We start from the raw sequence: 13850 nt of genomic DNA, 5'->3' as shown, positions 1-13850 counted from the left end.
CCATGATGTTGTACACTACATCCCCGTTACCGATTTATCTTGTAACTGGAAGTTTGTACCTTTTGGCCACCTAAATGGAAAGATTTAATCACTTCATTGTATCTGAACAGTCACCTGTGAGGAGAGCTTATAAATTAAATGTTAAAATTTCATCTTGGGACAAATTTAACTGAACGCGTGAAAAATTAGGGCAAGAATTTAAATTATAAACCTCAGTTTCAATATTTGCATGTACTTTTTAGCTCTTGAAATTTGTTCCTGAAAAAAGTGACATTGATCTGTTGGAAGAACATAAACATGAACTGGATCGGATGGCCAAGGCTGATAGATTCCTTTTCGAGATGAGCAGGTGAGTTTGAAAATGTTTAAAAAGCAAAGATGGGGCTTCCCTGGTGGCTCAGTGGTTGGGAGTCCTGCCAATGCAGGAGACGCGGGTTCGTGCCCCGGTCCGGGAGGATCCCACATGCCGCGGAGCGGCTGGGCTCGTGAGCCATGGCCGCTGAGCCTGCGCGTCCGGAGCCTGTGCTCCGCAACGGGAGAGACCGCAACAGTGAGAGGCCCGCGTACAGCAAAAAAAAAAAAAAAAAAAAAAAAGCAAAGATGCCGCTGGCCTTTCTAAGGAAGTGAATCTTTTGATTCCTGTTGAATTATCTGGGCCAGTTAACCTGCCTTAACTTGAAGCCTTTTTAAATCCCCGAATCTCCTCAAGTCTGAGTTGTGTGGAACTTGATTGTTTTGTTTATGTGAGTTCTTGCCCATGGGTGAGCCAGGGTCAGAGTTTCTCACAGTTATCTCTATTTCTGGGCCTCTTTGGCTCATGTACTTTAACCTAATCAAGTCATAACTTTTCTGGGTTCTAGTCAGTGTCATTCTCCTCAGCACTTTGATCCCTTGGGATTCTAGCCCACTCCTCCTTATACCTCAACATCTCAAGGTGGTTGTAAAATAGAAACAATGGGCAGACTCAGAGGTATCAACGTAGAGCCCACATAACTAAATAGCCAGGGTCTGGATGTCCAATCATGACACACGCAGACATCACTAATCGATCGTGGCACTCTTCCCACGGAACCTTGGCAAGCTTTCTCAACCCTTCTCCAGAAAGCCCCGCAGCAGCTGCTGCTCCGTAATTGAGTTTGGCATGTGAGCCGAGTTGCTTTGCCATCCCAGGCCTAGCGAATTGATTCTGCATTGGACAAGGACCAGTGATCCTGAAACTCTCAGTCAACCCCAGGGCAGAGCTCCTCCCCTGAGTGCCAGTGGCCTACATGGTGGCCAAGGTGAACATGCCACTCTGCATTTCTGCTATATCTGGACTTATTTTTGTTGTTTCACCTCAACTTGCCATTTTGCATACTACTGTAGAACAAAGGATGGTTTTGAAATTTTGACACGTATGCCCAGCAACCCTTCGTGTAGACAAACACATGGCCACCTGCAATAACTGCGCCTTAGTAACTGTCTAGATGTTTGCATGTGTCTTAATCCTGCTATCAGCCCTGCCAGGAGGGCTGTCAGGCAGGGAGGTATTCTCTGCTGGCAACTGGAGGAGTTAAGGTTCCTGCCCAAGGTCACCTAATAAGAGCAGAACCTGGCCTGCATCTGTCTGATTATATGGTATAGTTTTGGATGAGGGCCGATCACTAGTCCTACTGGACTGAAGTTTCCTCCGGAGAGCAGGTTAGGCAGCGAGTTCAGAAGGCCTGGGCAGGTATGCCCACCCTCACCCGCTCAGAAACACCAAGCAGCCTGTATTGGTGGTGATCACAGGCCAGTGGCCTGTTATCTCTAGTCGCTAGTCGCTATCCTGGAAGGCAGAGCTTTCCAGCCCTGAGGGGTGCAGCTAGGGACCTAACTGTGAAGAAAGAGGAAGGTTTGGGGATGTGAGTGGGGAGAGGATGGTGTGAGGAGAGAATGCCGGAGACAAGTTTTTCCCTACAGTTCTGCAAGGCACACTTTGTGGCAAGTGAAGCACCATGGCAGGAGTGCAGGCAACTGCCCTTCATTTGCAGCAGAAGCGGGGAGTCTTTACATTTTCATTCCTTTTTATCGCTTTTCTGTTCTCAAGAGCTACTAGGACTCTGAGGAAGTGAAGGGGGCTTTAGTCAACGGCAGTTAGCTCTCACTTTCTTCTAGCAATTGCATAAGCTGATTGGAGCTAAGGCCCTGCTGCACTTGCCCGAACACTCCCTGTAGGGCACTGGGAAATGGGCTCTCCAGGTGCAGTTGGCCTCAGGCCCTGTGCTCCTGTCCAGGAGAGGAACTCTGTGTGTGTGTGTGTCCGTGTTGGGGTGGGAGTGCTCTAAGGTACCATCACCTCCATATTCATTGAGTGAACATACGTGTATTAAGTACATGTTCATTAGTTGATGCTTGCTCTTACAGAATCAATCATTATCAGCAAAGACTGCAGTCGCTGTACTTCAAAAAGAAGTTTGCAGAGCGTGTGGCGGAAGTGAAACCCAAAGTGGAAGGTAAAGTCAAGCTGCCCAGACTGGCAATGATGTTCATCTCAAGTACCCATTTACAAGTGCAATGCAAGTGCATATAGTAAACTGGATCCCTTTGGTGATTTTTTTTTTTTTTTTTGCTTGAAATCTGTTGGAATTCTGGCAGATAATTACTTAAGGTCTGTCCTTGGCTTGATGGCCTAGCCTGGGTTCTGGAACTCACAGCACACTCCCTGGACTCCTCTGCAGAACTGGGCTTTTGCTATCTGGGTATTGGTGAGGAATTTATTTGATCGCTACTGGCATTAAACCTACAGTTAGCTTTCTTGTAATGGGGCCTTACTGGATTTTTCTGAGGGAAGATTTGAGGCTGATACATGGTTTGATTTTGAGGCTGTTAAATTTTTAGGTGCTTGAAATGTGGGCAACTGAAGAGCACAGCCACAGAGTGCAGGCTGACTTTGGGGTCCTGATGACACCTGCCAGCTGTGACATGTCACACATTTGCCCAGTTTTTCTATCAGTGGAATTGATCAACTGTCCTGTGATCTGACTCACACCAGGCAAGAAAGGGTTTGCAAAGGAATGTGGAAAAGGCAGTAGCTGCTCTATGTATTCCTAACTGCTTATGGTCGGTGAGTCAGCCAAGAAAAAGACTGAGGAAGGCTAGGACTGTGCACCTGTCTCTGGGTCTCTTGAACAACTTGAGCTGGCTCTCCTTGCCCCCTTGCTCTTGGCTTCTGGTAAAGGTGTTCAGAAAGTGCTCCCTGGTAGTCTAACAGCCCCATCTTACATCTCCAGTATCTGTTATCAGGTGTGTGGATTTAGGATGGGTATCATTGAAAAGTCTTGTTGTAATAGTTTTATGTATTTTGTTTTGAAGCAATTCGTTCTGGTTCAGAAGAGGTGTTTAGGAGCAGTGCCCTGAAGCAGTTGCTGGAAGTGGTTTTGGCATTTGGAAATTACATGAATAAAGGCCAAAGAGGCAATGCATATGGATTCAAGATATCCAGCCTAAATAAGATTGCTGACACAAAATCCAGTATCGATAAGTAAGTATGGAAGATCTGGGAGCTTAGGTCGGGGCTCAACTTTGTACGCTCTGGTCCTCCTGGGCCTCTTCATCCCAAAGTGTCTGGTCTGCACTTCTCCTCTCCTGCTCTTTCCTTCTCCACTGACTCCTCCCTTCCTGTCTCATGACCACACGTATCCCCAAGTTCCCACTGGGCCAGTTATCCTTCATTTTCATTCCACAAGGATATCATCTAGTCCAAGTTTTTTGTGTTTGGGGTTTTCTCGGGTAAACTGATTACAGTGTAATACACAAAAGACAGGTTCACTCACCGTAAAGGTACAGCTTGATGACTTTCCACAAATTGAACACATCTGTATAACTAGTGCCCAGTTCAAGAAACAGAACCTTACCAGCACCCTAGTAGCCCCCTCACGGCCTCTCCTAGTTGCTACTCCTCCACAGAGTTAAAAAACTGACAGCTGATGACAATGTGAAGTTTGTTGGCTTTGTAGGTTATGGTTTCCTTGGTACCTGGAAGCTAGCAGCTACCTTAAAAAATGACAATGTGTAAATGCATTTTGGCTGTTGGTATTCAGCTGCTCATCCCGAAACTCATTAAAATGCTTCCTAGAAAGTGTGTTTTAGGTGAACAGATTCCTGTTAGAGACACCAGAAGGTGAAAATGTGCTAGTGTCATTTCCAGGTAAGGGCATTAGGCATATTAACTCTAGCTTCCCTGAGAGCTGTGTTTCCCACTGACTTGGAAGGAATTTGTTTCTAAGGTAAACTTCTCTGTAACCCGAATTATTTTTAGAAGTATAGGCTGTTCACCCTAATTATTCCCAACCAGTGAGACTTTTTATTCTATATTTTCTATAGGGTCAGTGAAGCATAGCATTATGGCAACCCTGAATCCATCGTATAAGAAACAAGCAGTGTGTTCAGTTGTGGGGCTAAACCTTATTTTTGCATTGTGTAGAAATAGATTAACAACGCACAGCTGATACGTTCTATCAACACCACCTTATTTTTCCTTGAATTTTATTATTTTTTATACAGCAGATTCCTATTAGTTATCTATTTTATACACATCAGTGTATATATGTCAATCCCAATCGCCCAGTCCATCACACCCCCACCCCCACCCCCCCACTTTCCCCCCTTAGTGTCCATACGTTTGTTCTCTACATCTGTGTCTCACTTTCTGCCCTGCAAACCAGTTCACCTGTACCATTTTTCTAGATTCCACATATATGTGTTAATATATGATATTTGTTTTTCTCTTTCTTACTTCACCCTGTGTGACAGTCCCTAGGTCCATCTGCATCTCTACAAATGACCCAATTTCGTTCCTTTTTATGGCTGAGTAATATTCCATTGTATATATGTACCACATCTTCTTTATCCATTCATCTGTCAATGGGCATTTAGGTTGCTTCCATGACCTGGCTGTTGTAAATAGTGCTGCAGTGAACATTGGGGTGCATGTGTTTTTTTGAATTATGGTTTTCTCTGAACACCACCTTATTTTTAATGTAAGCACTTGATCCTTTCAGAGCCCGTTCACATTTGATTGTCACAACAACCTGTGAGGTCCCCAGGCCAAGTGTTGTATCGCCTGTTGTCAGATAAAGAAACCGAGGCAGGGTCAGGTGGCTCATTTAGCTTGTCTGAGGTCACAACCAGCAAGGTGTTTGGCCTTACAGGTATTTGACAGTTGTTCTAGTGGTCTGCCCACAGCTCTCCGCTACCAACAGACCGATTTTATTTGGAGGTTGCAGTGAGTAACTGCAGCATCTTACTTGCATATAAAGAGCAGCCATCTTTTAAGGAACGGTCTCCTCTTCAACTGGGCTTGCAGGTTGGGGAGGAAGGAAATCCTCACCACCAGTCAGTCCTATTCTCTCTCTCTCTCCCTCTCCCCTCACTCATACACACACACTCACACACACACATTTGCCCCCCACCTTCCAACTTACTGATAAGCTGGTACTTACTACATGATTATCTGCTAGTTAATGATATAAACTTTATCCAATACACAATAAGCCTTTTCAAAACAATAAATTAAAAACATTTCTGATCTTTTTCTTTTCCCTCTTCACTCTGCATTAAAGGCTTGTTTCTGGTAATGACCAGAGAGTAGTCAAATGTGAGGCTGTTTAGTTGTTTTTATTATTCAGGAATTTATCTTCACTCATATGAGGTGTTATTTGGATAGCAGACAAATGTGGTTTGCTATCCAAATGTGATCTGGTTTTAAGTCTTTCTACACTAAAAAAGGCATATATGGTTAATGAAATAAATTTCTCTAACAAAGCATTTCTCTGAAATAATGAAGGAAAATGGCATTACTCTTTCTCGCGATGGTTGCTGGGATTTTGCCTCTCATGCAGCCGGCACATGGCAGACACATAGATTCTGTGAAAGGCAAAATTGAAGTGGAACAATACAGCTGAACACCTGCAAAATAAGTGGCCAGAAGTATTAGCCACTGTTTTACTTTGCTGAGCAATGGTTTTCTAATTATTAGCACAAGAAAAATAAGGGGAAATTTTTTTCCGTGTGGGACTCAGTTGACTCCTCTGAGTTGACTCAGAGAATAGGATTGCCTTGACCTCCAGGAAGCTGCAAGGATAACCAGAAATGGTTTGCGTTGCTACGGGGAAAAACTGTTCGGCAGCTCTGCTTTACTTTTGTTGCGGGGGGGTGGGGGGGTCCTTAACCTTGTGAATTAGCAAACTGCCTAAAAATTATGGAAATGTTTTTAAAGAAATGCATTTGTGTCCTCCTGATTATGCTAACTTTCAATAGCATAAGTGGTTCTTGATTTTGGCTGTTAGTCTCAGTGGGGAGTTTTAAAAAATACCCACATCTGGTCCCACCTCATTCCAATGACTGAATCTCAGGTTGGCCCAGGCATCTGGGGTCCAGGTGATTGTAATGTGCCTCAGAGTCAGGGACCAGGGGACCAGACTACCACAGCGTGGCCTCTTAGATAGTGTTATCAGATGCCCGCCTTTTCAACCCAGGTCAGTCAGGGTTCAGCCCTGTCACCACCAAAGAGGGAGCTGGTTGTGCAGTTAGGAGCTGAAGTGTTGCTAAAATTAGGCCGCGAGGGTATCATATCCATGATGGCACAGTCCTGGCCCATTTCCAGGTCCTGCCCTGAAATAGGGGGCATTCTAACTTTCAGAAGGGAAAAATGTTATCACCCAGTTGAAAGAAACCCTTAAATGAGAATTGTCAATAATTTTCATCAGTGAGTTGCTGCTCTGTACTTTCAGACTTGAAAATTAGCTGTCCTCTCTAGTGGATTAAACATCCCTCACTCCCCACCCCACCCTGCTTGTTAGGAACTTGCAGGGCAGGCCTCGTCTTTGGGTGGATGCACTGTGAAGGGATGTCCCTTTTGGCAATGGTTCAGACCCATTTCCATCACCCATCGCATTACGCAGATTGTGAAGGATCCCCATTATGGGCCAAAAACGTAATTCTTATCCCCTGCCCTTCCCTTTCAGAAGATGTGTGCTGCTTTTGGCATATATTTTTGTAAATCCCACGAAGGCTCTCCTCTTCTCCCTTTCTCTTAAGAATGCCTGCCTTTCAGGAACCTACACATTTTGAAAGTAATGCAGGGACGTAGCATTCTTGTGGAAGTAATCACTTGAATATACAAATCATATGCAGATATTAACCATGTTTAATACTCTCTCCTTCTGTAATTGTAGGAACATTACACTTTTGCACTATCTCATAACTATTGTGGAAAATAAATACCCCAAGGTTCTCAATCTAAATGAGGAGCTGCGGGACATTCCTCAAGCAGCAAAAGTAAAGTAAGTACTTAGAGTGAATTGTTTCAGTTTTTAAAATCCGTTGGACTGTGGTTTAGCCGTTGAGATAGTTAGCGTTGCATGAAGAGGGTCCTTCTGTTTGCTTTCCCCTGAACAGTGTATGAAATAAAGTTTGAATAGTATCCATGTCACTCAGATGTTTTACATGAGTTTGAATATACGGTTGACTCTTGAACGGTGGGGTTAAGGGTGCCGGCACCCCCCGAATCCCCACTGCACAGCTGAAAATCCAACATATAACTTCATAGCTGACCCTTCCTGTGCGGGGTTCCTCAATACCCATGGTCCCACATCTGAGGATTCAGTCAACCACAGACCATGTAGTACATAATTATTGAAAAAAAATCTGCGTATAAGTGGACCCGTACAGTTCACACCTGTGTTGCTCAAGGGTCACTGTATACTTGTTCTAGCTGTTTCAGAATATTCCTGGATGCAGTTTCTAACTTCTACAAAACCTAATTTTCTGAGTTATGAAGAGTCTAGGGAAGCAGTGTGGTTTCACTAGTAGTTGGAAAGGGTGGTCTCTTAAAATACAGGTGGGAGCACACTTAGTTAAATGAGGATATGAGGATACATGTTTAAGCAAATGGAAGTCCTGCAGGTCAGGGTGTTGCTAGTAATTTTCCCATATGTACACACTCCCAGAAACCAAGCAACCTTTTAATGGAAAGCAGTCTTTATGCAAATGAAGGAACTAAAAATAAAGTGGAAAATCACTAAACTGTCCCCACAAACTTCACACCACTTTTCAGAGACCTCATGAGGGGTAGGCACTTTTCCTTGCTGTTCTTCCTGCTTCCTTTTGCCCTCACCCCACCTTTTTAAAATTTACTTTTTTTTTCCGCTGCGTTGGGTCTTGGTTGTCCCGCACGGGCTTTCTCTAGTTGTGGCGATGGGGGACTACCCTTTGTTGTGGTGCATGGGCTTCTCATTGCGGTGGCAGAGCACGGGCTCCAGGCGCGTGGGCTCAGTAGTTGTGGTTTGCGGGCTCTAGAGCACAGGCTCAGTAGTTGTGGCGCACGGGCTTAGTTGCTCCACGGCATGTAGGATCTTCCCCGACCAGGGCTCAAACCCGTGTCCCCTGCATTGGCAGGCGGATTCTTAACCACTGTGCCACCAGGGAAATACCCCACTCCCCTTTTTTAAAAACATATTTAAACTGCATCTTTTTGCAGTGATTTTAAAAAGCCTGATGAGCAGGCTAATTTTTTCCCTCTGTAGAGTTTGGTAGAAGTGTACCATGTAAGACATGAAATTAAAATGTTCAAGTAAATGAAGTGTCAATGAATTTGTTTACATGTGAATTCTCTGTGAGAATTAAGTTGTAATCTCTCATGTTTAAAAGCTGTCAAATAAAAAGCATTATGGGAGAAGCCCAGGAAACTTTCTCTGTTTAAAAAAAAAAAGTCAATGAAAATGAAAACTAATTAGTAAAACTTTAAGAAAAATCATTGTTGATTGAAATTTAGGCCATCACCTTGTAATATTCATACTACTACAGCACTCATGAAAAGCAATATAATAACGATGAAGAGCACAGCACACACGATTGTGGATCGACTGTTTCTTTGCCTTGTCCAAAGGGAGCCACACATGGCAAGAAATTTATTTCCACATACAGTAATTTGCTTAAGTGAGATTTTTGTGAGATTGAAACATGACATATTTCTATTCTGCCCTTTTTAACCTATAAATATTATACCTGCTGGCTGTGGAAAACAAAAAACCCCGTAATTCCATACCTAAATTTCATAAGTTTAAAATGTTGCTGTCTTTCTGTGAGATCTGAACACTGAAGGGAATTTTAAACATTTAAAATGAAGTAGTGTGGACTTCCAAGCATGAAATATTTAAACTCATCATATATTTAATACAGTAAGTGTAAGTCCCATGTTGGTTACTAAAATGTTGCCATTTACAACAGCATGACTGAGCTGGACAAAGAAATAAGCACCTTGAGAAGTGGCCTGAAAGCAGTAGAGACGGTGAGTATGTTTCTCGTTCTAATTCCCAGTCCCTTCACTCTCTCTGGTGCTGGTGACGGCATCCAGCAGAGGAGTTGCTGGTTGCCTTGGCATGCAGGATAAACATTTATTGTTTAAAAAAAAGAAAAAAAATGCAACAACGAAGAAGCAAAGGCAGGCTGTGTTTAGCCTGGTGATGCAGTGGCAGGCAGCAGGATGTCATGGGGGCATCAGGGGAACAGGAACTGGGAAATCGGACCCGGAGTTCCACCACTTTCCTACCTGTGAGGCAGGACTCATGAAAGTGGATTGGCTAGAGAGTCTTCAAGGTCTTCTCGGTGTTTCTGTTTATAAATGATGTTTACTCTCAGAGCAATGGAACTTCTCTGTTGTCTTTGAGCCGGTCCCTTGGGGAGTATTTTTTGAGCACTTTGGGGGTACAGTCCATTCTCAAGGCGAGGGGATCACGATGACTCAGAATCCTTACCCTCCAGGTGTTAACAGTGGCCAGGAGCAGTCAGTCCAGTTCACCTCCTAAGTGATGACAAAGGTGCCTTGAGGAGGATCGGGGATTTAGGTTAGCCCGAGGCTTCGGGAATGGCTGGCATGTGTGAGAGGAAGCTTCTCCTCTAGACGAGATGAATTTTGAGCTGTGGCTTAGAAGGAGGGTAGGGTGAACTTAGGTACAGAGGAGGGAGGCTGTCTCAGCTATACGAGATGACCTGGGCCCGGGCTCCATGGAAGGAAAGCAGGTCAGGGTGCCGGAGGCAGTGGAGCCGGTGGAACTAACCCAGACTGTGAGGGCGCAATGCCCCGTGGGTACCGCACGAGGGCTGCTGACAGCGCGGGGGCGGGTCAAGGTGAGAAGCCTCGCTCGGGAGAGCAGAGCTCTGGCCTGGCACTTGGTGAAGGAGGCTGGTCTGCAGGCAGCTCGGGAAGGTGCCCCACAGATCATTTATTAGTAACGCCAGGAGGACCCTCCTCTTTTAAAAATAAATTTATCTATTTTTTATTTTGTCTGCATTGGGTCTTCGTTGCCGCTTGCCGGCTTTCTGTAGTTGAGGCACGCAGGCTTCTCAGTGCGGTGGCTTCTCGTTGCGGAGCATGGGCTCTAAGTGCGTGGGCTTCAGTAGTTGCGGCACCCGGGCTTCAGTGGTTGCGGCACGCGGACTTCAGTGGTTGTGGCTCGTGGGCTTAGCTGCTCCACGACATGTGGGATCTTCCCGGACCAGGGCTCGAACCCGTGTCCCCTGTATTGGCAGGTGGATTCTTAACCACTGCGCCGCCAGGGAGGTCCCACCTCCTCCTTATAATCATAAAACTGTGCCATAGAAAGTAGTTGACTTCATTAAAGAAACAGCTCTAATAAAAACTAGAGTCACGGTGTCTAACCTTTTCTATTTTTAATAAATTAAGGAGCATGTAAGGTTTTCTTTTTTTCCTTATTTTGGGGTAGGGGGTAGGGGTGTGTCGCTGTTTAAAAAGAGCAGTAGATACTCTTTTTTCCAGCCCCTGTGGGCTGAGAGACTGTGAGTGCGCGTGGAGGACGGTCCTCGTCTTTCAGAGGCCAAACTGGATAAGGGCAGTTTGAGACAAGGCTTGTGTTACAGTCTTCACTCTGTGGCCATTTCCTCCCAGTGGAAAGCTTTCTTGAGACTAGCATGGCAGTGACTGACAGTCCTAAAGCCTGACAATGGAGGCTCTGACCCCTGCATCTGAGCTGGTTCAGAGCAAGGCTTGAGAGAGGGGTCCCAAGGAAGTTATGTGTTTGGGGGGGTTATTAAATGTTGTTTTGCTGAAATCTCTCTAGCCCCTGGGTCATGTACAATGTAACACACTCTTCACAGAAAAGGGGCTACAGAGGCCTCCCCCTTCCTCTGGCAGCTTAAATGTTAAGAGGAAGGAAATATTGGGAGGCAGACTTTAATTCGTCGAAACATTCATGTGTCCCAGTTGTTCTTTTCACAAATTGATTACATTGCTTGAAGGTATCAAAGACAGAATTCTTATGGAATTATACATTCCTGAAACACTTTAAAATTGCTTTCACATCTCTGCACCTCACACACATACATACACTCCCTTTCCAGGTCAAAGAACTAGGATTGTGGCAATTTCTTTTAATCAGAGCAAGTTTCATGATTTATAAGGGTTTCCGCTTCTTTTCTTGCATTTGATTCCCATGATGATGTGTATATTACCCTCCTTTATTTATTTTTAAACATCTTTATTGGAGTATAATTGCTTTACAATGGTGTGTTAGTTTCTGCTTTATAAAAAAGTGAATCAGTTATACATATACAAATGTTCCCATATCCCTTCCCTCTTGCATCTCCCTCCCTCCCACCCTCCCTATCCCACCCCTCTAGGTGGTCACAAAGCACCGAGCTGATCACCCTGTGCTATGCGGCAGCTTCCCACTAGCTATCGATTTTATGTTTGGTAGTGTATATATGTCCATGCCACTCTCTCACTTTGTCACACCTTACCCTTCCCCCTCCCCATATCCTTAAGTCCGTTCTCTAGTAAGTCTGTGTCTTTATTCCCGTCTTGCCCCTAGGCTCTTCATGACTTTTTTTTTTCCTTAGATTCCATATATATGCGTTAGCACACGGTATTTGTTTTTCTCTTTCTGACTTACTTCACTCTGTATGACAGACTCTAGGTCTGTCTCAGCAACGAAATTTCGTTGCTTTTTATAGCTGAGGATTATTCCATTGTATATATGTGCCACATCTTCTTTATCCATTCATCTGTTCATGGACACTTAGGTTGCTTCCATGTCCTGGCTATTGTAAACAGAGCTTCAATGAACATTTCAGTACATGACTCTTTTTGAATTGGTCATTCTATTTTTAGTTTTTAAAGGAACCTCCATACTGTTCTCCATAGTGGCTGTATCAATTTACATTCCCACCAAGAGTGCAAGAGTGTTGCCTTTTCTCCACACCCTCACCAGCATTTATTGTTTGTAGATTTTTTGATGATGGCCATTCTGCCCGGTGTGAGATGATATCTCATTGTAGTTTTGATTGGCATTTCTCTAATGATTAATGATGCTGAGCATGCTTTCACGTGTTTGCTGGCAATCTGTATATCTTCTTTGGAGAAATATCTATTTAGGTCTTCTGCCCATTTTTGGATTGGGTTTTTTTTTGATATTGAGCTGCATGAGCTGCTTGTAAATTTTGGAGATTGATCCTTTGTCAGTTGCGTCATTTGCAAATATTTTCTCCCATTCTGAGGGTTGTCTTTTCATCTTGCTGATGGTTTCCTTTGCTGTGCAAAAGCTTTTAAGTTTCATGAGGTCCCATTTGTTTATTTTTGTTTTTGTTTCCATTTCCCTAGGAGGTGGATCAAAAAGGATCTTGCTGCGATTTATGTCATAGAGTGTTCTGCCTATGTTTTCCTCTGAGAGTTTGATAGTTTCTGGCCTTACATTTAGGTCTTTAATCCATTTTGAGTTTATTTTTGTTTATGGTGTTAGGGAGTGATCTAATTTCATACTTTTACATGTACCTGGCCAGATTTCCCAGCACCACTTATTGAAGAGGCTGTCCTTTCTCCACTGTACATTCCTGCCTCCTTTATCAAAGATAAGGTGACCATATGTGTGTGGGTTTCTCTCTGGGCTTTCTATCCTGTTCCATTTATCTATATTTCTGTTTTTGTGCCAGTACCATACTGTCTTCATTACTGTAGCTTTGTAGTATAGTCTGAAGTCGGGGTGCCTGATTCCTCCAGCTCCATTTTTCATTCTCAAGATTGCTTTGGCTATTCGGGGTCTTTTGTGTTTCCATACAAATTGTGCAATTTTTTGTTCTAGTTCTGTGAGAAATGCCAGTGGTAGTTTGATAGGGATTGCATTGAATCTGTAGATTGCTTTGGATAGTAGAATCATTTTCACAATGTTGATTCTTCCAATCCAAGAACATGGTATATCTCTCCATCTATTTGTATCCTCTTTAATTTCTTTCATCAGTGTCTTATAATTTTCTGCATACAGGTCTTTTGTCTCCTTAGGTAGGTTTATTCCTAGATATTTTATTCTTTTTGTTGCAATGGTAAATGGGAGTGTTTTCTTAATTTCACTTTCAGATTTTTCATCATTAGTGTATAGGAATGCTAGAGATTTCTGTGCATTAATTTTGTATCCTGCTACTCTACCAAATTCATTGATGAGCTCTAGTAGTTTTCTGGTAGCATCTTTAGGATTCTCTATGTATAGTATCATGTCATCTGCAAACAGTCACAGCTTTACTTCTTCTTTTCCGATTTGGATTCCTTTTATTTCCTTTTCTTCTCTGATTGCTGTGGCTAAAACTTCCAAAACTACGTTGAATAATAGTGGTGAGAGTGGGCAACCTTGTCTTGTTCCTGATCTTAGTGGAAATGCTTTCAGTTTTTCACCATTGAGGATGATGTTGGCTGTGGGTTTGTCATATATGCCCTTTATTATGTTGAAGAAAGTTCCCTCTATGCCTACTTTCTGCAGGGTTTTTTATCATAAATGGGTGTTGAATTTTGTCGAAAGCTTTCTCTGAATCGATGGAGATGATCA

The 13850-nt window shown here is 43.6% G+C and overlaps 1 protein-coding gene across 3 annotated transcripts in view; it reads left to right on the top strand.

The window, feature by feature from the left end:
• Positions 1-13850, top strand: part of DAAM1 (dishevelled associated activator of morphogenesis 1) — a 179359-nt gene that overhangs the window by 152948 nt on the left and 12561 nt on the right. For all 3 annotated transcript variants that reach the window (XM_060004472.1, XM_060004473.1, XM_060004471.1), the window contains exons 18-22: positions 243-349; positions 2386-2474; positions 3334-3502; positions 7197-7304; positions 9250-9310. In XM_060004472.1, the coding sequence (XP_059860455.1) occupies positions 243-349; positions 2386-2474; positions 3334-3502; positions 7197-7304; positions 9250-9310 (534 nt within the window). The remainder of the gene's footprint in view (positions 1-242; positions 350-2385; positions 2475-3333; positions 3503-7196; positions 7305-9249; positions 9311-13850) is intronic.

Source organism: Delphinus delphis, chromosome 2 (assembly GCF_949987515.2).
Source record: "Delphinus delphis chromosome 2, mDelDel1.2, whole genome shotgun sequence".
Taxonomy (NCBI): Eukaryota; Metazoa; Chordata; class Mammalia; order Artiodactyla; family Delphinidae; genus Delphinus; species Delphinus delphis.
The sequence above is the reverse complement of the archived record's forward strand: the minus strand, read 5'-3'. Positions and strand labels throughout refer to the sequence as shown.